General features: G+C 34.1%; 7 protein-coding genes across 7 annotated transcripts; 2 read left to right on the top strand and 5 right to left on the bottom strand.

The window, feature by feature from the left end:
* Window positions 1-135: 135 nt before the first annotated feature.
* LOC110224685 (pollen-specific protein-like At4g18596) lies at window positions 136-1,287 on the bottom strand. The gene is made up of 2 exons (XM_021011246.1): window positions 977-1,287; window positions 136-732 (listed from the first exon to the last, which is right to left on the bottom strand). The coding sequence occupies exons 1-2, from the start codon at window positions 1,143-1,145 to the stop codon at window positions 386-388; spliced, it is 516 nt and encodes a 171-aa protein (XP_020866905.1). The 5' UTR covers window positions 1,146-1,287; the 3' UTR covers window positions 136-385.
* Window positions 1,288-1,821: 534 nt separating this feature from the next.
* Window positions 1,822-5,969, bottom strand: LOC9326855 (putative lipase YDR444W). Its single transcript, XM_021011243.1, has 12 exons — window positions 5,524-5,969; window positions 4,997-5,144; window positions 4,709-4,776; window positions 4,325-4,395; window positions 3,970-4,215; window positions 3,526-3,689; window positions 3,388-3,443; window positions 3,233-3,285; window positions 2,468-2,636; window positions 2,280-2,377; window positions 2,093-2,200; window positions 1,822-2,011 (listed from the first exon to the last, which is right to left on the bottom strand). Exons 1-11 carry the CDS (start codon window positions 5,705-5,707, stop codon window positions 2,096-2,098), a joined length of 1,362 nt encoding a protein of 453 aa, XP_020866902.1. The 5' UTR covers window positions 5,708-5,969; the 3' UTR covers window positions 1,822-2,011; window positions 2,093-2,095.
* A 1,034-nt stretch (window positions 5,970-7,003) lies between these two features.
* LOC9326854 (zingipain-2) lies at window positions 7,004-8,666 on the bottom strand. Its single transcript, XM_021014026.1, is given in 3 exon segments — window positions 7,004-7,248; window positions 7,250-7,737; window positions 7,985-8,666. Coding segments are annotated over 3 exon segments (1,050 nt in total). The 5' UTR covers window positions 8,439-8,666; the 3' UTR covers window positions 7,004-7,140.
* A 2,724-nt stretch (window positions 8,667-11,390) lies between these two features.
* LOC110225334 lies at window positions 11,391-12,832 on the bottom strand. Its single transcript, XM_021014813.1, has 5 exons — window positions 12,759-12,832; window positions 12,245-12,431; window positions 11,933-12,157; window positions 11,656-11,799; window positions 11,391-11,573 (listed from the first exon to the last, which is right to left on the bottom strand). Exons 1-5 carry the CDS (start codon window positions 12,830-12,832, stop codon window positions 11,391-11,393), a joined length of 813 nt encoding a protein of 270 aa, XP_020870472.1.
* A 3,321-nt stretch (window positions 12,833-16,153) lies between these two features.
* On the bottom strand, window positions 16,154-17,289 carry LOC9329610 (heavy metal-associated isoprenylated plant protein 29). The gene is made up of 3 exons (XM_002890745.2): window positions 17,189-17,289; window positions 17,033-17,108; window positions 16,154-16,914 (listed from the first exon to the last, which is right to left on the bottom strand). The coding sequence occupies exons 1-3, from the start codon at window positions 17,195-17,197 to the stop codon at window positions 16,556-16,558; spliced, it is 444 nt and encodes a 147-aa protein (XP_002890791.2). The 5' UTR covers window positions 17,198-17,289; the 3' UTR covers window positions 16,154-16,555.
* A 3,871-nt stretch (window positions 17,290-21,160) lies between these two features.
* Window positions 21,161-23,684, top strand: LOC9329609 (ervatamin-B). The gene is made up of 2 exons (XM_002893502.2): window positions 21,161-22,808; window positions 23,017-23,684. The coding sequence occupies exons 1-2, from the start codon at window positions 22,355-22,357 to the stop codon at window positions 23,601-23,603; spliced, it is 1,041 nt and encodes a 346-aa protein (XP_002893548.1). The 5' UTR covers window positions 21,161-22,354; the 3' UTR covers window positions 23,604-23,684.
* Window positions 23,685-24,318: 634 nt separating this feature from the next.
* On the top strand, window positions 24,319-25,998 carry LOC9326853 (zingipain-2). The gene is made up of 2 exons (XM_002893501.2): window positions 24,319-25,122; window positions 25,266-25,998. Exons 1-2 carry the CDS (start codon window positions 24,672-24,674, stop codon window positions 25,850-25,852), a joined length of 1,038 nt encoding a protein of 345 aa, XP_002893547.1. The 5' UTR covers window positions 24,319-24,671; the 3' UTR covers window positions 25,853-25,998.
* Window positions 25,999-27,017: the final 1,019 nt, after the last annotated feature.

Here is a 27,017-nt window from a genome sequence, read left to right as displayed (position 1 = left end):
TCTGATCCGCCTCCTTTCTATATTATTTTATTTTGTGTCTTTTGCTTATTTCAGTTTTAGTTCTTCACAAACTTTATTGTTATCTTTTGACCTCAAACTCAACAAGTAATGATTTTTGGAAGATAAATCAAAATATTCCGTAAAAAATTAATATTGGAAGGTAATCAAATCATTCGTAAAGCAAAGAACTCCCAAAAATAAAACAACAACAACAACAACGAAAAGAAAAACACGGTTTAAGTAAACTCAGACAGACACATAAAAACATAAAAACATAAATAAATGTTTTATATATTAAAAAGAGTCATCAAAAAAATTAAAATTGTTGAGACTTTGAGAAATGTATATGGGTATATATATATATATATATATATGTATATTAAGCTTAGAAGGTGACGTCAGGGACGATTCCAAGCTCCTTGAAAGCTTGAGGACATTCAGCGAGAGGAGTCTTCCTCATGAACCCAAGTGGGTTAATGGTTCGAGTCTCGTTGGAGACAATGCCATCATTGGCCGTGAGACTGATCCTGGCTGCGTTTCTTAGGAACTCTTGGTTGTTCACTTCTCCACACTCTGCGTCAGGTGATTGGACAAGGACGATCTCGCACACTTCCTCTTCGTGGTCACCCATTACTTCCATCTGGTAGTTTCCGGCGTTGTCGGTCACAGCTTCTTTGGTAAGTGTCACTGTCTGGTTCTCACGGCCCTTGCACTCAAGCTTTACCTTTGCCCCTGATATACACACAATAACGTAAGTTTTTTTTTTTTTTTTAACTTGCAACACTAACTCTAAGACATGTGAATAACCACATTTTTATAAATATTTAACATTTTTAACTATACGTCTATGCTTGTAATCATAATTGTGAATTTTTCCTACACAATTCAAACCATTGATCTATATATTCCTATTGACGGTACTCTCATATGATCGAATATCGATAAATGAATTTGATTAGAGAATGTCGTTAATTACCTTCGAGGAACTTGCTAAGACGGGTGATGAATTGGACACGGCATGTGTCGCAGTAGACGGAGCCCTTGATGTGGAATTTGTCGAAGTCGTCAGCATCAGCTGCGGTGAAGTGAATGAGGGTGGTGAAACATAGGGCAGAGGCAAGGAAGAGAATGAAGAATTTGGCCATTATGCCTTAATTCTTTGTTTTCTTGTGTTTTTACTTCGGTCTTCTCCTCTCTTGGATTTGAGAGTTTATTTGTAAAATTAGTTTTGAGGTGAACAAATTGTAAACTTTGGTTGAGAGGAGACGCTATGATAGATACAACCAAATATCTCCTTTTATAGAGAACAAATAGACAAAACAACAAAACCATGTGATTCTATATCTATTTTTGGAAGGTTTTTGTGTTATTTTTGGTGTTTGCGTTCTTGAGTTTTGTACGGCTGTGTATTCCTTGAACCCGATCTTTTCTCATTACCATCTGTTTTTTTTTCTGCTAATAATTTCTTCTTTATGGATTCCAACTAGGTTCTTTCTTTTCTTGTGATGGGGATGTTTTTTCAAATCTCAATCTAGAATCTTATTTATGTTTTAGACGTCCACTAGAAATTCAATATAATGGGCGTGGAGAATTATCTACTAGACCCAAAATGAAAGTTTTAGTAGTAAATGACTAATTTAATATGAGCCGCACAAGAAAGCTTTTGCACAAATTTCTTTGACTTAAAGAATGAAACAAGAAAATATACAGCAATAGGAAAAATTCCAAAACACATTTGACTAGAGAAAAATATGTCTTCAGCTGAATCTGTTATTTTGAATTGGGAAACAAAAATTTACTTGAAAAAACAGCAGGGAAGAGTAGAGGTTGAACATATAACTTTCTCTTTAAGAAACCTGTATCTATAATAACATCTTCAAGTGTTGTATCATCAGCAAGCTATTACAAGAAAATCATGTACAGATGAATTGGAATATACTTCCTCTGATTTCGCCAACAACAAAAGAAAAGCAAAGATGCGAACGTTCTTGATCTGCACCGATCTCCCAAACTGTATAGTAAAAGAAAAACAGGAATGGTTCAAATGTCGCGGCACACGCAACATTAACGGGTCAAACACTCGAAAGCTCACAGTTTATAAGCTGGCGGTAATAAAAGTGGAAGACTCTTGCTGTTTTATACTATCTGCAACATGCGCAATAACTCCAGCTCCTGCTTTGTAAAGTCTTTCGCTTTTCACCTGAAACAAGATCCAAAATCTCTCTTAGTACATGTATAAAGAATAAAATAGCTCCAAAGTGACGATGCTTGAAGTTTACGTGAATGTTGTTATGAGCTAAGTAAGGCCAGAAGGTGGAGTGGAAGCTGACATCAACTTTCTTCCACCCTAACCTCTGCAGACCGCGGATCATTTCCTCTGCACCAATATTTGTATAAACTGTAAATTTCATGCCGATTTAGAAGAAGCAATAAAAATGTTTGGGCTAAGAATTAGCTTTATCTACACCTTCCACAATTTCATGATACTCAAGTGTGTTCTGAGGGCTAGGAGAGCTTTGTGCGGCCTCCTTGGCTTTAGCAGCTTCTGGAGGGAAATGGGCACCATCTGATGAAACAGGTGGACAGTATTCTACATCAACAACATGCTTGTATCCATCCAGAGACCGGCGTGGAGGCTACATTAAAACAGGGGAAAAGCATATCTATCAGATGTCAGTCGTGACAGACAGCTAAATAGTTTTCAAACTTGCATTTGACTGGTTAAAAGCCACAGATAGCCTCTTGCACGAAGAGAATAACTATCAATCTTTTCTAAGCTATTTGAGATAAATGAACTGCCACAAGTATTTTTGGTGATTCTCTACAGGCAATTGTTTACAGTACAACATGTCAGCTGTATATCGATCTGCAAATACCAAGCTATTACGGTTATGGTTTAGCTACAGATCACCAAGACCAAATCGCGAGATCTTAATTTCTGAGAGATTTTTTTTTCCTATGGAATTATGGTGGTGTTGATCTAGTGGACAGTACAAGGGTTTCAACAACTAGCGTGAAACTTTCCTCTATGATCACTATCATAATTCCAAAATTGAGTATACATTCACCACCGTTAACATTTCACAGCGAGCAAACTATTAATATCGATGACCCCATTATCTAGCTAATGTGCTACAAGTTTCAGAGTCGAGTTTATAGAAGGAATCGGAAAACAAGTGGGATAAAATATTAAATAGAAAGGTTTAATTGTTTCATATTGCATGAAACGTACCTTGATAAGTTCAGTTTCTCTCCTTATGGAAGATGTACGCCAACCAACCATGTCTACTTGATGTCAAAGGAAACAGTTCTGAAAACAAATGCAGACAAAGCTAGGCACTAGGCACATCTGTACTAGTTAAACAGCAACAGAAATGCACAGGATACGGTCATAAGACACGTTTGCATATATAATGCGGCTTCGAAATGCCCCCAGCGCCGATCTGCCAGACAATGAAATGCATTAGGATTACAAATAAGTCATTAAGGGGTATAATGATTTAAATTGGTAAGAGCATTACTCACAAGAATTTCAGATCTTGACCATCAGATGCCATCCTCAAAAGAAGAGGTGGTTTATCAGCTTTACCATCAGTGAGGAACAACTGGCTACCAGTCCGACCAACAAAGAACGGAGCTATTGGTGCAGCAAGTTTCTCTAGAATAGGAACTCCCAACAGAAAAGGCAGCTGATACAAGGGATTCCAGAAAAGGAGGAGAGAATGAGATAAAATTTCCTTGGACTATCAATTTATGTTCAGTAGTCTAGACAGTAATATTCAGCAGTCAAGAGAGTTTTGATGAAACTTATGATATCTGTCTGAACACAAGTAGGAGGTATATGAAATATACAGTGAATAACCACTAACTTCTTTCTCAACTAAGCACACACCACATCTACATACAGGTACTGCGAGATACGTATGACACTCTCTGATTCCAATTATGATAAGTAGTGAAGAAGAGAACCTGCTTTCTGCCTCTCACTCCAAGATGAGGTGTTGCCAAAGTGATGAAATTAATCGGTTCGAGCCCCGCAATCCTACCTCGCAGAAGATGTGAATCGCCAGATTTAGAGACACCAACATCACTTGCTTGTGACATTTCTGCTGAGTAAAGAACGGCAACAGCATGTCGGGAAAATAAGCCACCGAGGGAGTGGGCTAAGAAGGAAATCTTCTTTAAGCTCTTGCTCTTTTGGACAACTTGTCTAACCTATTCCTCTCTCACATCCAGAATGGAAACAGAAATCAGCTGATGTACTGAAGTTAAGGACTAGAAAACCAAGAAGTGGAAATGACTTTGTAAGAATATTAAAACTCACCTCTTCAGCTAGTCGTTTTCCAGCTCCATCGACCCCGCCAAATGTTTTAGTGAAGGTATTGGAAGAACTTGCTGTGCATGTTTAGGAGAAACAGAGTAAATTAAAACGCATCATGTGTGATTCATTCCACGCTTAGCATAAAAGAACACGAGTAGAATAATAAAATACAAAACTAAAGAAGAGTTGTGGTTTCAGACAAAAAGATCTGAAATTTTTCCGAAAATGTATCTTTCGCCTCTTGCCGCTAAAGATTATATAAGACTTTGAAGTTTTTTTAAATTTTGAGCATTCAACTTAAATTACCATTCCGTTCCCAAAAACTCTCTTCCATATATAATCCAACAACTAATAGAGGATAACAAATTAAAACAAGATGAGGCATACCATAAATCAAGAATCTTCTTCCAAGGCGTCTTTTCAGCTCAGCTTCTACGTAGAGCCAGTCGCTGGGACTGCAAGTAATTGTGATTTAGTAAATTTGGAGTCGAGAAGTTATTCAATCTATAAGTAGCAGAAATGATAGACACAACTTTCAACTTAAAATTCAATACTTGCAAGTTTCTATCCCAACCTGAAGACGGGCATCAATAATACGAGAAAACCATGAGGGTTTCCCAAGATGGAAACCTAGTACTAGTAGCATTCAAATGATGAACTTCTTAGACATCATACCTGGCCAAAATACCATGTACAAGAACAAGAAGATGATCAGGTTCATTTTTATCATCAGTGTCGCCTTTGGATAAGGAAAAATTCCGTTGGGCTGTGGAACTCATTGCTTGAACCCTGAGTCCCAGTTGGTTCCAGCTTCTGCTTGAGCCTGCGTAAAGAGAAATCAAACAAATGAACCCGCGGAAAAAGCTATAAATCAAAAGAAGAACAGAGCTAATTCTTAACCAAACAAAATCATACTATCACCATTTCTACTTAGCTTCTCACAATCGTTTAACATCTTAAATCTTCTTTTCTCTTGCATAAACAGAAACAGGGAAAAATCTGTGTACATAGCAATGAATTTGAGCTCTTCATCTATCTAAATTACACCATACTACTATTATTGACATTCAATTGAGCAATCCTAAACTACATCTATGATCGAGAAATCCTCACTATGAAACTTCGCAACGATGAATCATTCATACACATGAACAAAGAAACCAAACAAAAGTCGAAAGACCAGAAGAATCGAAGCCAATTACCGAAATGAAAATTCAAAATCTCGGAATAACCACAAGAGCACGAAGAAGACGACGGCGAAGAAGAAGAAGAAGAAGAAGCTGAAACAACGCCAGAGAAAAACTGCGGCGCTCTGCGAGAGCTTGGCTTACCACGATCCGGTAAGTATCTAAAAGGAGGTTGTTGAATCCAAGAAGCCGTAGACATATTGATGATACACACACTGGAGAGCTTATATATAGAGAGAGAAAGTCAAAATCAGAGAAAGGAGTGGAAGAAAGATCCTTGATTCACGGTTTCTGAGTGACGTCACGCTTCAGAATCAAACATGCCTCTCTCTCCGTTATCTTCTTCACGGAGACCCATGCTCTTCTCTATCTCTTCCGTTCACTGCCAAATAGTAAAACATTCAATCATCATCTTCGACTTTGCCAATTTTTCTGAGTTTAATTTTATATTTTTAATTTTTTTTGTACTGAATTATTTAGGGTGTTGTTGTTAAGCGACTCAAGCACCTTAGGAAAAAAAAAAACACAGAATAATTTATTTCAGAAAACGAAATTGGAATTTTATAGTCGAAAGTGTAGAATTTGGACCAGATTCTTCCTCTTCATCTACCAACAACACCCCAAAACAAAGCTCAAATGTTTTTTTTTATTAATTTAATATTACTTTTAGTAAATATATACTTGTTCTCCCTACCAAAAAAAAAAATATATACTTGTTCTACTACATACATCACGTAGTAAAAATAATTATATACATCTATATATATATACCAAAACGTTTTTGAATTTCGTTTTTAAAATTGCATTGAAACTAATACAAACAATATGAAACCAGAGTCGTACCTATAGATACCGAGGCCGGAAGCGGTGTTTAAAGAAGAAAAAAAATTAAGTTATATAAATCAAATTTTTTAAAGAGTAATAGTAATCATTATCATCTTTGTTATATATATATATATATATATATATATATATATATATATATATAAAGTAGAATAGAAAATAAAAGATTAATATTAAACAATTTTTTTCTTTTCTATAAAATCACTAACTAAACTTTCAACATTTTTAACAAACTCCAATTTGATAAAGAAGATAACAAAATCATCAATGCTATAAAATAATTATAAAAAAAATCGAGAGAGTTTGAACTTTCACTCATAATATCTCCTAAATATTTGAAGTTTTGTATTATGCTAATGGGCAGTGGATTTTGTTAATTGTTTAACTTTTCATTTCTACGTAGCTACTGGAAAAAATAAAATCATTAACTCTGTCTACCTAAAACATCGTGTTTTTATACTAAACATTAAACCTAAAATTACCATATAGAAAACTAGTGAGCCTTTGATTTCTTAAAATAAATAAGGCCGGAAGCGAGAGTTTCTTTTTTACTCAAGTAGGCACGGGCCTGTATGAAACTAGTGATAATAAACACATTTATTTATTGGTTGATGAAAAAAAAAAACACATTTATTTATTATGAAAGGGAGGGAATACATTATATGGAGTAATAAAATGTTACATATTATAGTTTTTAAGTTGCAATGTGACCGCATGTAAACGATCGTTAACCAGGCTACAAAATGTATGATCACTTCAATATAAAACCAAACCACCTAACCAAATTAGTTAAGGAATCGGATAAGCAGCAACCTGAGCTATACCACACATTCCTTGAGGCCACTCCACATCTCTACGGATCCTCATGTAACCATTTTCTCCCCAACTCTGAACTCTCACCCCAAGAGTTCTTAAGCACCCAGTAGTTGAGCCCACTCATCGTTCCGTACCCAACGAACGTCACTGCATGATTCACGTCTGTCCCACAGTCCAGCCCAGCGTATACTCCCCCTTTGTAAGTTTTGAAACTGTCCGCTCTTGCATCAATCAACACCGAGACTGGCTGTCTTCTTACGGCCTCGAGCAACGCACGCTCGTTGTGGCTTGGAACCATTTCGAACCCTCTAATCTGTGTCTGAGTGGCGGATCTGGCGTTGGCACGACAGCTCCCCTTTTTCACTTGGTAAGGGTATTCCGTTTCTAAAGAAACCCCTCCGTTTTTTATTATGTACTTGAAAGCTTCTTCTATTCCTCCGCCATCACAACCAGTGTTTTTCTCTGTGTCGCAATCTATAAGCTGCTGTTCGGACAGTGTTAATAGATTTTTGCCAGATATCTTTGTCAAACCTTCCATCGCCCCAATCGCTGAGAACGCCCAACAACTTCCTGCCCAGGTATATATATATATATATGTTGGTTACTTCATTTTGTTAAGAAACAATCAACTGATAACCCTAAACCTAGAATAACCCTAACTTGGGGATTAAGTTTTGCCTAATGTATTTTTTTGTATGTGGAATATAATCTAATTATGACATTGTTTAAATGACCAATCCACCGTTTACTATATCCCGACGGTTTTCAAGTAATTAGTGTAGACTTTTTATAGTGTATATAATCACAGTAAGCTTACCACATGCTCCTTGAACTTTAACAGGTATTACAGCTCCTTCGTCTCTCCAGTCTTTGCTTTCGTCGTCGATGTCGATATCACTAATGTTCCAATTCCTTGATGGCATAGTTTCATTAAATAGTTCGGATAGTGTAGTTACGTTAACGCGGAGGCCGGTGTGGGTGGCAAGGAACTCTTCTATTGTCCAATCCGTGAACTCGTTGACACCAACTGTGTAGCTTTGGTTCCCCATATTATTGAAGTTCTCAATGAATTTCAAGTTTTTCTTGAACACTTGAAGTCTCATTTCTTTCTCGGATTCATCCTGGTAAACTCGAGAGAACTGAGTCATCCATTGCTGGTGGTAATCAACAATGGATTGCTCGTTCAAAGTGACATGAGGTCTGGCTTGAGAGATCCTAAGATCCATGGAAAGAATGGTTAGAGCCACCAACACAGACCATACCGACACCATTTTGATTTTTGTGAATAATATTTAAAGGGTTTGTGTTGTGGTGGGGAGAAAGAGTTTTTTTTTTTTTATAGAGGGAATGAAAGTTGTTATGTTGGAAGCAAATGAAAGTTTATGACTCAATTGTGGTGATTACATGGTTTGCATTACTTGCTTCATGATCTTGGAGGAACAACTTTATCCATTCCTTGGTTTAGCAAGATAACTTTCCCTTTTTTTGTAAGCATAGATGTATTGCTATTAATGTGTATATATATATATTTCTTTACAATTTCATTTTCCAAAATAAATAGATAAGATGACATAAATAGTTTTAGATCTATATTTATGTTTTTTAGCAACCTAGCTTAAGGTTTTGGGTAGTGTTACATTGCGTTTAAACCGAACATGGTTAATGATATACACAAATAAATTGAATACTTAAAAGTTTTAGATCTACTTGATTTACACCAGAAAAATGGAAAAGAATATAGATATATGTCACCTTAAGAAGACACAATTTCACCCCAACAGAGATAATGAAGAAAGAAATCTAATACTGGAAAAATATATAATTTTTGTATTATAATATATACTTTAAAAAGGGTAGAAATTCATATTTTTGTGATCTTTTGATTTTCATTATTTGTGATGCTGTAGATATAGACTTGTTCTAAATACCTTTAGTTTTTTGTTTTTGTTTTTAAGTAATGATATTTTACATTTTAGAAAATACTTTTACTAATCTAAGACAAAGTGAAACCAAGACGTTCATGAAAACACCAAGAAAATGATGAGGTGGCAGCTTGGGCCATTTTTGTTGGTTGTTGATTTTTTTTTTTCTTTCATATCGGTTTTAGTCATGCCCCATTTTTTCCATAGACGTTGAAGATTTGCATTCATACGCAAAACTTGATCACTTTCATACCAAAATCTAAAAAGGGTACCATTGGGGTTTTAGTGGCTCCATATTAAAATATTGGGAAAAATGTCATTAAAATCCCCAACTTATTTAAAACGTTGATTTAAATCCTCAACTCACGACGAAACGAAATAAATATCAAACTTATGTTGACTTTCCAAATAAATATTAAACTTATGTTGACTTTCCAAATAAACACCAAACTTTCATTGACTTGGTCATATTAGGCATGACGTTAAGTGAGTTAACAGACAATGTTAACGGGAATAATTTTCTGTTAACAGACCCGCTAATTAAAAATGACAGTATTGTTGAACTATAATCAAATCTCATCTAAGTCATATAACCTAAAGTCGTATTCATATAAGTTAGTTATTTACGTAAGAGTCACGAATGTACGTACGTATAGTTGTATCTGTTCGTAAAGTTGTGTCTTTTCGATTAACATCATTGTGTGTAATACATTTTATCTTATCAATAAAGATCAAGTTTCTTCATACTCTATTTTTCATTTTGGTTTTGTTCTTCATACTCTGTTAAAACAGAGTTCGTTTGTTGATCAAAACACTAACAAGTATTCCTTCTAAACATAAAACGACGTTGTTTTGTCGTAAATGTTCAATAAAATCCCGAGTTTCAAATCATACTCTATTTAGGGTTAGGGATTTTGCTCGATTTGGGGATCTAAAATTGACTTTAGGGATTTAATTCAATTGTTACGACAAAACGACGTCGTTTTGTTGTTATATGAAACAATGTCGTTATCAATTAACATATATGTTAACAGAAAATTACCTCCGTTAACGAGATCTATTAACCCACTTAACGTCGTACCTAATATGGCCAGGTCAACGGAAGTTTGATATTTATTTGGAAAGTCAACATAAGTTTGATATTTATTTAGAAAGTCAACATAAGTTTGATATTTATTTCGTTTTGTCATGAGTTGAGGATTTATTAACCCACTTAACGTCATACCTAATATGGTCAGGTCAACGGAAGTTTGATATTTATTTGGAAAGTCAATGAAAGTTTGGTGTTTATTTGGAAAGTCAACATAAGTTAAATATTTATTTAGAAAATCAACATAAGTTTGATATTTATTTCGTTTCGTCATGAGTTGAGGATTTAAATCAATGTTTTGAATAAATTGGGGATTTTAACGACATTTTTCCCTTAAAATATTCCAATTTGTTTATAGCTTTGGTGATTTCAATTTTTGAGATACTAATTATTCCATCCGTTTCGTTTTAGTTGTCGTTTAATGTTTTCTCACACAAATTAAGAAAAACATTAAATTTTCTGTTTTACCCTCTATTAATATATTTTATAAAAAAATTCATTGGCCGAAACATTAAAACAGTAGAGATAAAACTGGAATTTTCACCAAACATTTGCATCGAAAACCTAAAACGACAACTATTATGAAACAAAAATTTAACTCTAAAACGACAAGTAAAACGAAACGGAGGGAGTATGATAATTTATGAAAGTAAACATTTTGGAAAATAGTAATCTCTTTATCAGCCGTTAAGACTTGAGAGTTACAAAACAAACAATCTCTTCATGTCTTGGCTTATTTTTGTTATAGTTGTCATGATAAATGGTAGCGTGCATTCTTTTTCTTAATATCTACATGTTCTTGCTTTTTCCTGGTTTCAATTTCTTGTTTAATTCTTAATTACGTTCTTAGTCTTTCGAAAGTAGTAGCTAGAGGCTAGAGTCACTGCAAAAAATAAGATGTGGTGTCAAAGCTTCTGACAAATAAAAGGTTTCCAAAAATTCTATAACCTACCCCAATTGTCTGCATCCATTCTTCAAACTATGGCTCGGTGTTATCAGAATTGAGAAATGCATGAATTAAGGTGAAAGTAAAGTGAAAGAGAAACTATAGATAAATAGCTCAAGAGACTTAAACACACTGTTTATTTATTATATTAAGCATAATGTGCATAAACTAGAGATATAGTGTGACCAAGGAAATAGGTTTCCCTGAATCTCAACAAGGTTAATTAAAAAGATGTATTTACAGCATCAACAAGATTATTTATTAACTATAGATAATAATAGTTGGATGCTGCGCAATGTTTCTTTATAACTTCCTCTACTCGATGTCGAAAGCGAAGCCGTGGTCCTTCCCATCCACCACTAACCTTGTACCTCTCAAAGACCATCACTTCCGTGCGTCTCACCGACAATGCTGTCGTACTTGTTGTTCCATAGCGTAGCCTTCCAAGCTGAATCGAAACGAAAAGAAAGAGATGAATTACCATTAGCTATAATGGTGAAGATCATAGAAACGGTAGATCAATTTCTTACATTTCCAGAAGGATATTCATCCATAGTTTCCAGAAACGCGGCGTCTCTTCCTCCCTCAGTATTCCCACCAATCTCCCCAAGAGCTTGAACGTTTCCCCAATCAACAATCATCTGCTGGCTAAACAAGCCTCTCAGGCGTGAATCCTGCATCATACCAAAAAAAAAACAGAGGGTTTGATTTTAGAAATAAAAAGAATAAAACTATACGAGAAGATTTGCACATTAATGGACTATCTTAACAACTCTACTCTATTACAAGACACTTGTACGTAATTACCCTGGGAGATTCAGTGGAATCGAGACCCTTGTAAGGAGAAAGTGTATGCACACCATACGAAACGGTCTCTATCATGACATCCGACTCATTTTCCAAAGGTTTCCTGATATGAACCATTGAACCCGAAGTTATGTCGGCAACGATAAGACTATAGACATGCCTTTCATTACTCTGCTTTTCATGCAGTCTCAGTTCGTTGGCAAACTGGTCTAGACTCATGTTTCCCTGTAATCAAAAGCAACCCCGTGTTCAAAGAGATCGATCGAAAGAGTTTGGATATAAATGAAGAGAAGAAAAGCTAAAAAGCCAAACCTCCAAGAAACAAACGGGATACAACTCCGAGCCGCCGTTTGCCTCAACGCGGTCTAACAACAACGATGTATTCACGAGAAAAGCGACTCGGCCACCTTTAGAAATACCAAACCACGTCCCGTCGTTATCTATGCACCGACCACTCAAAATCTGGTCGTTCCAATCCCAAGATGCCCCACTTATGACCCTATCAATCGCTCATATAGAGAAAGAAAAAAAACATCAAAAAAGTATTCAACAACAATGTCTGATGCCCACAAAATTAAAACCAAAAACGTCGAACGAATATTAAACTTGCCTGTTTTCCCAGTTGTCTCGGTTCATCAGCAGTGTCAGATGGTTGTTGATACACTCTCCCCCCAGCTGAATGCTACGATCCCCATTTTCTGAAAGAATGTAAGTTTTGCTATTGAATCTCTTGCTCTATTTGTTCTTGTAGTGATTTGTGTTGTGACCCCTGTCTCTGTTTATATAGCCGAGAGATGATTCAACTCTGCTTTGCTTTTTCCTTTACTTGTCAACTTTTTCCAACGCGCTTAAGAGCTTTATCCATTTTTGGATATAGCTTTTGCTGTTTTCTGTCACCATCATACTTTCTCCTCCATTCAGTAACCACTAGAATATATATGTAAAACGTTGAAAATAGTGGCTTCTAGTAGCCTAAACTTGCTATAGTAAGTAAAATGGAAGAAACATTGTTTCAACATTTTTCCAATTGTTCCACTTTTGCTCTCTATCTTTTTGCTGATTAAGGAGGACTCAGGTCTATGTGGGAACCATTAAGAAGTATTTCTTTTCTTATATTAAGAATTTACAAGAAGTGGTTTACTAGTAGCACACAAGTTTAAGACAAATCCAACTACTCTTTGGTCTTAATTAGCTTCGGTAGTCCGATTCTACTGGCTCTAGTGCTAATTGAGTAAGGAGGAGTCATGTTTATGTGGAACCGTACTTTTACTAATCTGAGTAAAATTTGAAATGAAGACGTTGAAGAAAACACATGGAGATAATGAGATGACACAGCTAGGGATTTTTTATGTTTTCAAATCGAATGTAGTCATGCTTCCTTTATCAAGTGATGATCGTGTTGCTTAGTTGGGCCTTATTTGGGTTATGCTTCGCTATTTTCCCAAGCTATGTTAAAGATATTTTTTAATTAATAAATTTAAATATTTAACGAAGAGTTACAATAAAAATGCAATTATATAAAATATTTATTCAAACTAAAAATAAAGTAAAAATATTTTACGAGGTTTTGAAGAAAAAACGAAAATGGATGAAAAGACACAATTTTAAATGACTAGATGCAACTTTGAAAATACATAATTGTACAAATATTTTTCAATTATTAAAATTTAAAAAAAAATAATAATGAAGGGTTACAATGAAAAGACACAACCATAAAAGGTATTTATTCAGATTTAACATAAAGAAAAATATTTTACAATCGGTTACAATAAGACGCAACTATAGGAACCGCTAACCAAATAACCGACCGAACCGAACCGAACCGAAAAAACCCGAACCATATCCGAACCGAAGTTTTTAAAATAACCGAATGGTTAGTAAAATCCCATATCCAAACTAACCGAAACCGAACCGAACCGAACCGATAACCACACGGTTAACCGAAATATCCAAAAACATATAAGATACCCAAAAATAATATCCAAAATTATAATTATAAACTCAAAATATTAATTATTTTTAGAATTAAAACAATCAAATACTTTAAATAATCAAAATATCCAAATATTGTTTGTTATATTTGTCAAAGTTAAATACCCTTTTAAAAAATTGAATCAAATTTTAATTTTCTTTCTAATAATTTTTTTTTTGTATTTTCTTTTTGTATTTTTTTCGGTTAATTTCGGTTAGTTTTGGTTAGTTTCGGTAAATTTCGGTTATTTTGAGTAAAAACCAGAACCAAACCGGACGTGATAAAAGTTTAGTTAGTTACGGTTATCTATTTAAATATCCAAACCGAACCAAACTAAAAGGTATCCGAACCGAACCGAACCGAAATTTCTAAAATATCCGAATGGTTATTATATTACCATATCCAAACTAACCGAAACCGAACGCAACCGAACCGAAACCGAATGGTTAACCGAACGCCGAGGCCTAGTTATTAGTGTATAAAATATTTAACGAATAGTTACGATGAAAAGACTTAACAATATAAAACATTTCTTTAGAGAAAAAGTAAAGTAAAAATAGTTTACGAAATGTAACGATAAAAAGATGCAAACAGGTGAAAGAAGAGTTATAATCTAGAGACGGCGACTGTAGATATCAAATATACCAGTGGTTGTGCGCAACATTTCATCAAATAAAGTAAATGATACAACGGTTGATAAACAAACCAAAAATGGCAATGGTTAGTCAAATAAATCAAATGTTGCAATGGTTCAACTAAACAGCTGCAACTATTTATTTAAATGTATTTTAGTAATTCAAAATTAACATTTTATATGAAAATTTATATCGATATACGCGACCATAGATATCAAATATGCCAAAGGTTGCAGATTCGTCGATCAAACTAATAGTTACAACGGTTAATTAAATAAATCATAAGTTGCAAAGATTAGTCAAACAAATTAAATGTTACAGCAGTTCAATTAAATAGTTGGCAAAAATTCATTTAAATAAATTAAAAATATATATTTTATGAAAAATTACACCGAGAAACGCGATTATATATAAATATCAAACTTACTAGATGTTGCAACGGTTTTCAAATAAATTAAGGGTTACAGTGGTTCATAAAATAAACAGAAAATTATAATGGTTCGTAAGTAAACCAAATGTTACAATGAGTCAACTCAGTAGTTATAAAAATTTATTTAAAATTTTAATAATTAAAAATAAAAGAAAATATATTTTGAAGAGTTACGATCAAAGGTCGCGACCGTTGAAGTGACTGTAAAAGGTATTTTAACGAAGAGATACGATAAAAAGACAACCGTAAGAAAATAACCGTAAAGATTTCAAAGAAACTATGCGATAAAAAGGCACAACAGAAAAAAAAAATTTATAAGTATTTAACAAAAAGTTGCATTAACAACCATTCAGAAGTGAAATAGACATTTTGAAATCACCGTAAAAAAATAAATAAAAATATTTCAATGAAACAATGCGATAAAAAGACACAACCGAAAAAAAGAACCGAAAAAAATTGTAAATATTTTAACGAAAAGTTACGATAAAAAGACACAACCCTTCAAAAATGCTTGCGATAAAAAGACACAACCGTAAAAAAATAACCATAAATATTTCAATGAAAAGATGCAATAAAAAGACACAATAAAAGAAAAAATGGAAAAAAAACCCGTAAATATTTTAACGAAAAGTTGCGATAAAAAGACACAACTGTTCAAAAGTGCATGCGATAAAAAAATACAACCGTAAAAAACTAACCGTAAATTTTTCAATGAAATTATACGATTAAAAGAATTAATCATATAAAATAACAATAAATATTTTAATGAAAAGTTGCGATAAAAAAACGTAACCGTTCAAAAATACAAAAAACATTTATTGAGATTGTTATTATTATTAGATTATTCACCTTATCATTTTCCATTCTTCACTATTCACTAGATATATACTTGTTCTATATTAAGTATAGCTTATTTTATTTTTTTAATTATTTATATTTTACATAATTACATTTTTGAAGAAGATTATAGTAAATATCTATACATAAAGAGAGAAAAATTACAAATTTTATTTTCAATGATATATATATATATATATATAATAATAATTATTATTTTGTGAGAGAAAGTTCCCTGATTCGATACTTGACCCGGTAAAAGACCTCAGAGGCTCAGACCAAGTACTTTTATGCCCTCTTTAGGATAAAATAATCGAAACTCTTGCCAAAATCCTAGTTCCATTTCGTTAGTGAAGACTATACCATTACTTTATTTTTCGCCCAAAAAGAGCCTAAATACATCATATTACGAAGTAAATCATCTTTTCAGGTTTGACTAGAACAAATCCTAATTAAATATTAAATTACTGATTTGAGCGTTGAGTTTTTCAGAATGTTACAGAAGAGCTATCCACATAGTGTTTTCACTTACAACCGAAGAAGGCAACAACAAAGCCACTTATACATACACCCGACCTTTCCCTAATTTAACCAAATCTAAAACGAAAACAATTTTATTACATAAAAGAACGGCCTTATTTGGGTTTGATCCGGTTCTATGATTTATATACAATGAAGCATATCCAAAACCAAATAAAAACCGAACAAAAGTTGTTCCACCCACATAGTTGCTGAAATAAGAAGGTCGATCACATGATGCTGCAGAAATGAGGGTTTTCCTCACTGAATATAGAACTAGCGCTCTGATCGATAAGACCTGAATAAGGCCGTTCTTGGTAGTATCCATGCTCGTGTCCGTGGTAGCCATGCTTGTGGTAGTTGTAGGAACTCACTTTCTCACCGTTCACCGACATGTTGATTCTTTTGCGAAACTTCTTCTTGAAGTACCTGTCGTTATATCCATTAGATTCGGGGTTGTAAGGGTACGACCATAAGCATATATCTCTCTTTGTAACATTCCTAGCAACTTTCAGAACTTTCTTCTGCTCGGCCGAACCAGTCACCGTTACTTTCTGCTGCTTTGAGTCTATCTGAACATCGTGGACTCCTGTTCAATCCAAGACTTAATTATCAGGTTTCTTGGGTGACAAGAAAACTAGTTTCTGAATAAATGTTAATTAGTTTAGGACTTAGTGATTTTAAACCTATCTTCACTGGTTAATTACCCTTAATCTTTTCAAGAGCTTTCTTAACTTTGTTCTCGCACCCGGGACAGTCCATTGGCACTTCCATTTCCACTACCTGTGTACACACACATATTTAATAAACGTATATATGAGCTAGTTTTCATGAAAAATGATTAGGGGGATCAAGTTACTCACCGTTGTCATCTTTATAGCTCAAGAGACCTTATAAATTACACTTAAGAGTTAACACAGTTTTGGTCGATGAATGACTAGAGGATAAGCGCAAACACACACACATATATATATATATATATATATATATATATATATATATATATGCATGACACCAATTGAGAACTTAATGGAGAAGATCTTTGAAGGTCCATAAAATAATGTTTTTTATTTATTGCTTCTACTGAAATATCTTGTGAAAATACATGGAAACTACCTTGAACTGAAGTCAAAAGCTTATGTGACCGCCGGTTTTACTCTGCAAGCAAGCTCTAGATCTATTATCTATATAAATATTTATATGACTAAACTTGATAAGGATGATCGTGATTTGACATATCCATTCTTTAACAAAAATGATTTTGACATATACATTTAGTTATTTGCCAAATCATGATATGAGGAAAGTGTGTTTATTTAATCCCAAGATGATTTCTACACGAATTCTAATTGTCTAAGGAAAATAATTAGAAACTTTACATATAGATATATTTTAATAATTAATATTACAAATATAAGAAATGGAAACATTACGAGTTGAAGACTTTTAAATACCTTGATGTCTAAAGATTGGGAGACTAGTCTCTAAAAGAGGCAATATTAAGAAATTCAACGTTAATATTTTTATAGTAAATTTCTCAAGAAAATAACAGTTTACAACAGCAGCGTAAGAGCTCAAAAAATATCGAATTAGTATTATTTTTTGGAAATAATTTAGTTCAGGCAGGGTCGTTGACTCTACTCTACTACTCTTTATTTTTATTTTTTGCTAAACTTGTAGATATCATATATATGAAAGATAGGTGTTACATCTTAAGACTTAAACGTTTATAACTCTACCAAAAAGAAAAAAAAAAACAGAGTACAAATAGAAAAAGATAAAACAGAGGCAAGGATCTCCTAGTGAAGCCACAGTCCCATTAGATTCCTGAACTTCCTCATATTTCTTCTAGCATTGAATGTGTTGATGATTTCCCTGTTAATATCCTTGAAGATAGTAAGCGGAGGAATACTAATCTGGTTATGTACTTGATTATTTCCCTGCCTTCAAATACAGTAGACCAGTGAATGCGTCACGAGAAGCCGAAGTAATGGAGGAGAGTTTCTATTTCTGACCTTTGTCCAGGAAAGCATGTCAGTCCAGTCGCTGAAATTTACCTGCGGCAGACCCAAATTGATCATAATTTTCCCCATATGACCGGAGAGAAATGACAGTGGATGAACAGGTGGTCTCTAGTCTCCACAGCAGCTAAGCAAAGACAGTAGGACGTTGAGATATTGAGTCCCCAAACCGTCTACTACTCTTTATTGTAGTAGACAGTCTCTAGTCTACTACTCTTTATTGATTCAAGCTTTTGGAAATCCTTCTCCAAACCGTCTTTTGTCTTTCTTCAGCTTAATTATTGACTACATTAGTTTTATCTAGGTGATATATGTATGTAGTATCCCGCTATGACCTTCATCCATCTTCTCTGATATATGTTGAGTTTAGGTTGAATGAATATATATTTCAAACTTGTATGATATCAATCAAAATTTGCTTTTTTTTTCCGTACAAGTAGATTCGAAGTGCAAACACTATTGTAGCCATCTCAGATCATACATGAGGTAATTTTGCTCATGCTTCCATGTCTTGATGTGTATGTAATTGCCTTCTCTTCTTGCATCAAGATGCATGCATCCTCGGCCCACACGCGAAGGGTTCGTACAAATGGTAAAAGGCTGACCATGTTCATGCAACGAGATGAATTTTCAAAGCTTCTTTAAGTTTCGAGAAAGCGTCCTCACATTTCTCGCTCTACTCAAGGTGCCGAATAATAGAGTAGTCAGTGCAGCAAATTCTCTTACAAATCTCCTATAATAACCTGGATCCTAGAATTTTTTTTGAACTTCCAAGACATTCGAGAGCCAAGGCCAGTCCTAAACGGTTGCGAAATTATACGGTCCTGTGCTGACATCACACATGACCGATCACCTATGAATCGAATCTCTTGCTTCCTGAATTTAGGCTTATTAACTTTTGCGGATAGTTTCCGCTCATGCAACCGTTCCAGCGCTTTAGGAAAATGAGTCACATGATCCTAGAACTGGTCTGAGTCTAATGGGAACATGTCTAATACATAATCGAGTAATCTTGGTATCCCTTTAGATCATATATAATCGACTTCGACCTGCATTCGACAAACGGCTAGTGGCGTTGAGTTGGTGAGACCAAAAAGATTTTTAAATGCTAAGGATTTTTCTTCCTCTCTTATCTAAAAATCAGTATTTAAGACTCACCTTGAACATAATTTTGAATTCTTGAGTTTTCTGTAGCAAAAACTCCAAACGAGTTGATTTTGTTTGTAGAATAAACCAGACTTATATATATGCCTAATAGTTTCGTCCAAAAACTTTTCTTTATCTATCTAAAACATCTATGACATTGATAAAAATCAGAAGTTTAAAATATTCAATTGAGCAATAAAAATCTTCCCCATTTTTCTTTTTTTATGAATGTAAAATTTATTCACCAAAAGAACTGTTTTACAATAAATGCAACATAAAAGCAAAATGTTTGAAAAGTTTGTAAACTTTAGAAAATATTATAACATAGAGAGACTATTGGGCATGAGTTTGAAACCAGAAGCGCAAGCCACCTTCCCTTTTTAATGTTATCACTGATACTAATACAAATCGTTATTCAATTAGTCAAGTTGAATATCATTGTATATCACGAATTACTTTGCGAAACATCTAACTACTACGCTAGATAGATCCATTATCGTTTATCGGTTCACTGGGTCAGCATTTTCGGAATGACACGCTTCAAATCTTATTTATATTCATGACCAACAAAAAAGATCATATGATAATGATAATGCAATCTCAATGCGTGCGTACATTGCGGCGCGCATGAGAGCCGTCCCAACTTGTAGATGGGAACGGTCAGCCGCCAGTTAGAATTCAGTGTAGTCTCCATTATATAAATAAAGAAGTAGACTCGTGCAAGAGACTTAGGTTTTCTAGAAAGCTTTAGATTTACATATTTATCAGATCAGGCCATATCTAATTTTTATACATGCATTACAGTAGTTTTGTATTATTATTAACTATACAATATTACTCTAATTTCTCAGTGTAATGGTTTCTGCTGAATTTGATATTTGTTCAATAGTAAAAATTTGTTGCAATTTTTAAAGTTCAACCACTGTATCAACTTGGGATGAGACACTCTTAAACGAGATCATTGCCCCCAGAGACATTTGATTAAGAGTGCAACTTGAGATGAAAACTTTAACAAAAAAAATAAACAGAAAATTGTGTGATAAATATGGTACTATTTATTACTATAAACTTGGAACCCATGCTTCATTACCCCTCCATTCCGATAATGGCACATATTTTTTTGTCGGATTGTTACTCATTTCAAATATAATACTATAAACTTAACTTTCCTAAAAGTATAAGTTCAAATATTTGAAATATAAGTTTATTTTATTATCCAACCGTATTTGTATTGTAGCCATACTAAAAATATAAGAATAATAATAAACCGGACAGAACAAAGAAAAAAGTTATGAAAAATCAACTACCACGATACAGTGAACAGTTTTTTCCGTCCAAAATCGTTTGCATGAGTTCTTTCTTTTCCTTATTAAAAAACAAAAATCACAAGGTGCTTTTATATATTACTATTTTTTTGTGAGAACTGAGAACACACAATCCATTAATTTGAGGAATTTGCTTGATGTATAGAATAACCACAATAGTCCTTAATTTAATTTTCTAGACTATAGAAAGTTATCGCTTAGTTCTCTATAAAAAATTAAGGACTTACTCATGCCATCATTGAAAGAAATACTTAAGCTAAAAAATGTTATAATAGGAAATTGATTATTCGACATATATGTATCTTGGACTTTCCGTATGATCTTGTTCAAACTAGTATCAACGGTACAAACAAAGGAATGGGCAAGAAAAAGTCTTCAACAACAATGAAAGGGAAATATATTCGCAAGTGGAATAAAAAGGTTTTCTCAGTTCAGTTAGAAAGTGGGAATCATCGATTATCTCTTAAGTGGAGCTTTTAATTATTACATACACAGCACACAAATTGATTTATATATATATTATCTATGTTATTGCAACGAAAAATCGAGAATTGTTGAATTTTTTAATCTCTCTTAATCTAACATTATATCGTACGTATCATATTATCTCTTACGTTTTATTACCATCCCATATAGCTAAATTAGAAACATATATTGATAATAAATAGTAGTTATCCACCGAAAACATCTTTCCCCCCCAACATAAGCATTAGATTAAATTTGATATGTGACGTAAAGATATTTTGCATCTCATCGCATCAAGTATTATCTTCATTAAACAATTGCATGCAGAAAGAATTCATATAATAAAAAAGTGGTAAAGATCTAGTGGCCATCATTTCCATTGGGCTACTATACTTGGCACAGAGAGGTTCGATCTCTAAATTACAAGACAAAAAGACTTGAGCATGAATTAAGCCTTGATTGGTCATGCTTTCTGAAGACATAAAAGACACCATAATAGAAACTAGCTAATATGATGAAACGAATCCATTGTAAGTATATATACCACTGGACCATGAGTTGTTTCCCAAAAACAATAGTTGCAAAGACAATTTTGGGTTCGAATTAATATAATATCTTAAAAGTTATAACTCACAACGACCGATAAACTTCAGAGTACGTTTGATTGGACCATGATTGCATTTAAACGCAAATGTTATACTACCCTAAATCCTACGGTTACTAGTAAATAAAGCTAGATCTTATCTCTTTATTTTTAAGTGAAATCGTCATAGTATAAACATTAGTTGCAATATATGTGCATATAAAGATGGGAAAGTTGTTCCTCCAAATATCACGGCGCAAGTAATGCAAAATATAGCATCACTCATAATAGAGTCAACTTGCAATTGCAATTTGCTCTCATTTTTTCAGTTAGTCATAACTAACTCCGAAACTTTTCTTTATAAATAATCTTCTCTCCATCTTCACTTCCTCACCACAACACAACACAAAGAAACCGGCCTTTACATAAAACCCTTACAATTCTATACTTCTTAGTGTGTAAACGTGTGATTCTTTCATCAATATCAAAATGACATCGATATTATTCATGTTTGTGAGTCTAACCATTCTTTCCATGAGTCTAAAAGTCTCTCAAGCCACATCTCGTGTCACCTTCCACGAGCCAATCGTTGCTGAACACCATCAGCAATGGATGACTCGGTTCTCTCGAGTTTATAGCGATGAGCTCGAGAAACAAATGAGATTTGATGTGTTCAAGAAAAACTTGAAGTTCATTGAGAAATTTAACAAGAAAGGGGATAGAACATACAAGCTTGGTGTCAACGAATTTGCGGATTGGACCAAAGAGGAGTTCATTGCCACCCACACCGGTCTCAAGGGATTTAACGGAATTCCATCCTCGGAATTTGTCGATGAAATGATACCTTCTTGGAATTGGAATGTCAGTGATGTCGCCGGCCCTGAGATCAAAGATTGGAGATACGAAGGAGCTGTAACACCTGTTAAATACCAAGGCCAATGTGGTACGTAAGCTTGTCGGAACCATACATACAAATAATGATTCCCACACGTATTCTATTTCACATTTGGATTCAGTATTTAAAAAATTGTAATAATCATTCCACATACAAAACGTAAACCCCAAGTTAGGGTTTGTAGGTTTAAGGAATAAGAGATTCGCTAATTATCAAAAAATAACTAATCAATATATATCGATGCATTTATGGGCAGGATGTTGTTGGGCGTTTTCAAGCGTCGCAGCGGTGGAAGGTTTGACAAAGATCGTTGGAGGCAACCTAGTATCATTGTCTGAACAACAACTTCTAGATTGCGACAGAGAACGTGACAACGGTTGCAACGGTGGAATAATGTCAGACGCTTTCAGCTATATAATTAAAAACCGAGGCATTGCCTCAGAAGCATCATACCCTTACCAAGAGACAGAGGGGACATGCCGGTACAATGCAAAACCCTCCGCCTGGATAAGAGGGTTCCAGACCGTTCCAAGCAACAACGAGCGTGCATTGCTCGAGGCTGTATCGAGGCAGCCTGTCTCGGTGTCCATTGACGCGGATGGTCCCGGTTTCATGCATTACTCAGGGGGAGTGTACGATGAGCCTTACTGTGGGACCGACGTGAACCATGCAGTGACATTCGTTGGATACGGAACGAGTCCGGAAGGGATCAAGTACTGGCTTGCTAAGAACTCTTGGGGTGAGACTTGGGGAGAGAATGGTTACATTAGGATCCGTAGAGATGTGGCGTGGCCTCAAGGCATGTGTGGTGTGGCTCAGTATGCTTTTTATCCGGTTGCCTAACTAAATGGCAGATGACTTATTTTATATAAAAGTGATATATTATTTTAACATTTAAACCACAAAAATGGTGATCTTGTTATATATTTTGGTTTATGATTTGTTTAGATGTGGTCTAAATCTGCATCGCAAAGGTTGACCAATAGACTTTGTAAGTGTGTATAATGATTATTAGATTACATATAGTTGTTGCAACTTGTAAGAAATGTATTCATTTATATTTCGTCTCGTAATGGGGTATTTATATATATATATATCATCTCGTTTGCATTGAATTCCTTATTGATTTTATATGTTTGAAGCGTTCTATGTATGAGCATCTAATTTCCGTAGTCTTAAGACAATGGCAGTGGTATAACCACTAGAGATGAGAAGGCGTTCAATTACGCGTTTAGGACACCATCACCGAAAGTAGTTGAGTTGCTTCTAGAATTTTATTTTCGTAGAAGTTGAATAAGATGAATATGATAGAAATAAAAAATCGTTTTTGAATTAAAGTTAAAAATCTGTTATCTAAAGATTTTTTAGATTATAAGAAAATTAGAAGATCCGAGTGCATATGCGTGTGTTAGTTTGACCCTAATATATCCCTAACAAGACAATTAATAATAACTTTCTCTAAATGACATTTGAAGTAATTACTATCAAAAATGAAAATGAAGGTCATTTTCTCATTTGTACTTCTCTTTTAATAATATAGAGATGTAATTAAGGTTGCTACTAGATCTTACTATTTATTTTTGAAAATGAAATTTGATGATACATATATATAAAAGTAACGGTATATCTATGCATGTGATAAAGAGTTTTCTTGACAAAAAAATAAAATAAAATAAGGGATAAAGAGTGTTCCTCCGAAGATCAAGAAGAAAGTAATGCAAAGTATAACATCACCACAATAGCCAACTTGCATTTGCTTCCAACGTAACAACTCTCATTCTTCACTCTATAAATTATCCTACTCCTCATTCTCACTTCTTCACCAAACCACAACACAACACAAACTCTTTACATATCAAAAAGAAGTTCATATTTTTGTGTAAACGAAAATTTTTCATATACCAAACAAAAATGGTCTTAGTAGAGTTTGTGTTAGTTGTTTTAACCATTTTTTCCATGGATCTAAAGATCTCCGAAGCCACATCTCGTGTCGCTTTGCACGAGCCAACCATTTTTTATTACCACCAGAAATGGATGATAAATTTTTCTCGAGTTTATGATGATGAATTTGAGAAACAGATGAGGCTTGAAGTGTTCACGGAAAATTTGAAGTTCATTGAGAACTTCAATAATATGGGGAGTCAAAGCTACAAACTTGGTGTCAACAAGTTCACGGATTGGACTAAAGAGGAGTTCCTTGCCACCCACACCGGTCTCAGTGGCATTAATGTAACTTCACCTTTCGAAGTGGTTAATGAAACGACGCCAGCTTGGAATTGGACCGTCAGTGATGTCCTTGGCACGACCAAAGATTGGAGAAACGAAGGAGCTGTAACACCTGTTAAATACCAAGGAGAATGTGGTAAGCTTGTCCTGTTTATATATAAACAATCTCTATATATCAAATTCGGAAACAATGAAGTAAACGGCTGGATTAGTATTTTAATGAGATAATTACACTCCATATACAAACTTATTCCCCAAGTAACCTATATGTATAAGCAGGAGGTTGTTGGGCGTTCTCAGCGATAGCAGCGGTGGAAGGTCTGACAAAGATTGCCCGTGGAAACCTCATATCACTATCTGAACAACAACTTCTAGATTGCGCCAGAGAGCAGAACAATGGTTGCAAGGGAGGAACAATGATAGAAGCTTTCAACTATATAGTAAAAAACGGAGGCGTTTCTTCAGAAAACGCATACCCTTACCAAGTGAAAGAGGGCCCATGCCGGTCCAACGATATACCCGCCATAGTAATCAGAGGGTTCGAAAACGTTCCAAGCAACAACGAACGTGCGTTACTCGAAGCCGTATCAAGACAACCTGTCGCAGTGGACATTGACGCGAGTGAGACTGGTTTTATTCATTACTCAGGGGGAGTGTACAATGCGCGGGACTGTGGGACTAGCGTGAATCATGCAGTGACATTGGTTGGGTACGGTACGAGCCAGGAAGGTATCAAGTACTGGTTGGCTAAGAACTCTTGGGGTAAGACTTGGGGAGAGAATGGTTACATTAGGATTCGTAGAGATGTGGAGTGGCCTCAAGGCATGTGTGGTGTAGCTCAGTATGCTTCTTATCCGGTTGCGTAACTAAATTCGGTTAGATTATTTAAATTTCAAGTGATCATTACTTATGTGGTTTGGTTTATGAATTGTTTAGATGACGTCTAAATCTACACCGCAACTTAAGGTTGACCTTTTGAAACTATAATGTTCATTTATCGTAATGAACATAGTAGAATAAATTAGTTATTACAAAATTAGTTATTACACCTTGTAAGACAATATGTAACAGAGTGGGTTATTTCAATATCTCTTCTCGCTTTGATTGTTGTAGCAGATTTCCAAATCGATTTAATTTTTATCACGTCATTATTAATTTATTAAAAAAATACAAATGTATGAATTTTATGGTTAATGGATCCGATTAATAAGGCAAAGCGATATATATATTTTTAACGATACCAATAATCAGTAATCGGTATATAAATAGTTAAAAGTAATAAGATAAAATTCACAGTATATTTTGTATTATATTTATACCATTTTATGATTTTTGTGTTATTTTTATACCGCTTTTATGATTAGTTATAAAGAAAGTAAAACATCCGAACTGCACCAGTATGTATCAATTATAACCAATACTAGATTTTAACCCGCGGTACACCACATGATGATTTATTTTTAAAGTTAGTATAAAAATATTTTGTAAATTGTATCTCCTTATAAAATATTTATTTATATTATAATTTACAATTGTTATTAAGTAACGGTATACCACGAGTCCACGAGACAATTGTTAATAAACTGAGAATTTAACCCGTATTAAAGTGGGATGTTAATGATATTTATAAATATTGATTCAAATTCGTCCGTCATATAAACCCGTTCCGAAATATAACCCGTTCCGTAATTTCTTAACCCGTCCCGTGATTTGTTTTTACTATAAAATTTAATGATTATTTATTATATATAAAAGCTTACAAATCATATCATTTTCTAAGTCATTTATATTTTAATAAACTGAAGATTTAATCTGTATTAAAGCGGCATGTTAATGATATTTTAAAATTTTATAAATATTGATTCAAACTGGTCCACCATATAACTTCGTTCCGAAATACAATCCGTCCTGTAACTTTTTAACCCGTCCCATGATTTGTTTTCTAAAAATAGTAATTTTTAAAATTTAACGATTATTTATTATATATTAAAGTTTGTAAATTGTATCATTTTCTAAGATATTTATATTTTA

This window comes from Arabidopsis lyrata (genome assembly GCF_000004255.2).
Source record: "Arabidopsis lyrata subsp. lyrata unplaced genomic scaffold ARALYscaffold_1, whole genome shotgun sequence".
In the NCBI taxonomy this organism is placed as follows: Eukaryota; Viridiplantae; Streptophyta; class Magnoliopsida; order Brassicales; family Brassicaceae; genus Arabidopsis; species Arabidopsis lyrata.
The sequence above is the reverse complement of the archived record's forward strand: the minus strand, read 5'-3'. Positions and strand labels throughout refer to the sequence as shown.

Bases quoted from the DNA above. Each gene is read 5' to 3' on its own strand.
- LOC110224685 (XM_021011246.1), bottom strand. From the start codon at position 1,145: ATGGCCAAATTCTTCATTCTCTTCCTTGCCTCTGCCCTATGTTTCACC. The intron at 733-976 runs GTAATTAACGAC...TGTGTATATCAG, and splicing joins TCTTAGCAAGTTCCTCGAAG to GGGCAAAGGTAAAGCTTGAG.
- LOC9329609 (XM_002893502.2), top strand. From the start codon at position 22,355: ATGACATCGATATTATTCATGTTTGTGAGTCTAACCATTCTTTCCATG. The intron at 22,809-23,016 runs GTACGTAAGCTT...ATTTATGGGCAG, and splicing joins TAAATACCAAGGCCAATGTG to GATGTTGTTGGGCGTTTTCA.
- LOC110225334 (XM_021014813.1), bottom strand. From the start codon at position 12,832: ATGGTGACAGAAAACAGCAAAAGCTATATCCAAAAATGGATAAAGCTC. The intron at 12,158-12,244 runs GTTTGGCTTTTT...TTTTGATTACAG, and splicing joins ATCCCGTTTGTTTCTTGGAG to GGAAACATGAGTCTAGACCA. The intron at 11,800-11,932 runs GTAATTACGTAC...GGTATGATGCAG, and splicing joins ATTCCACTGAATCTCCCAGG to GATTCACGCCTGAGAGGCTT.
- LOC9329610 (XM_002890745.2), bottom strand. The intron at 16,915-17,032 runs GTAATTAACCAG...TGGATTGAACAG, and splicing joins AGCTCTTGAAAAGATTAAGG to GAGTCCACGATGTTCAGATA.
- LOC9326853 (XM_002893501.2), top strand. From the start codon at position 24,672: ATGGTCTTAGTAGAGTTTGTGTTAGTTGTTTTAACCATTTTTTCCATG. The intron at 25,123-25,265 runs GTAAGCTTGTCC...ATGTATAAGCAG, and splicing joins TAAATACCAAGGAGAATGTG to GAGGTTGTTGGGCGTTCTCA.
- LOC9326855 (XM_021011243.1), bottom strand. From the start codon at position 5,707: ATGTCTACGGCTTCTTGGATTCAACAACCTCCTTTTAGATACTTACCG. The intron at 3,286-3,387 runs GTATCCTGTGCA...GACATCAAGTAG, and splicing joins TGCAAACGTGTCTTATGACC to ACATGGTTGGTTGGCGTACA. The intron at 2,637-3,232 runs GTACGTTTCATG...GTTTTAATGTAG, and splicing joins GAGAAACTGAACTTATCAAG to CCTCCACGCCGGTCTCTGGA.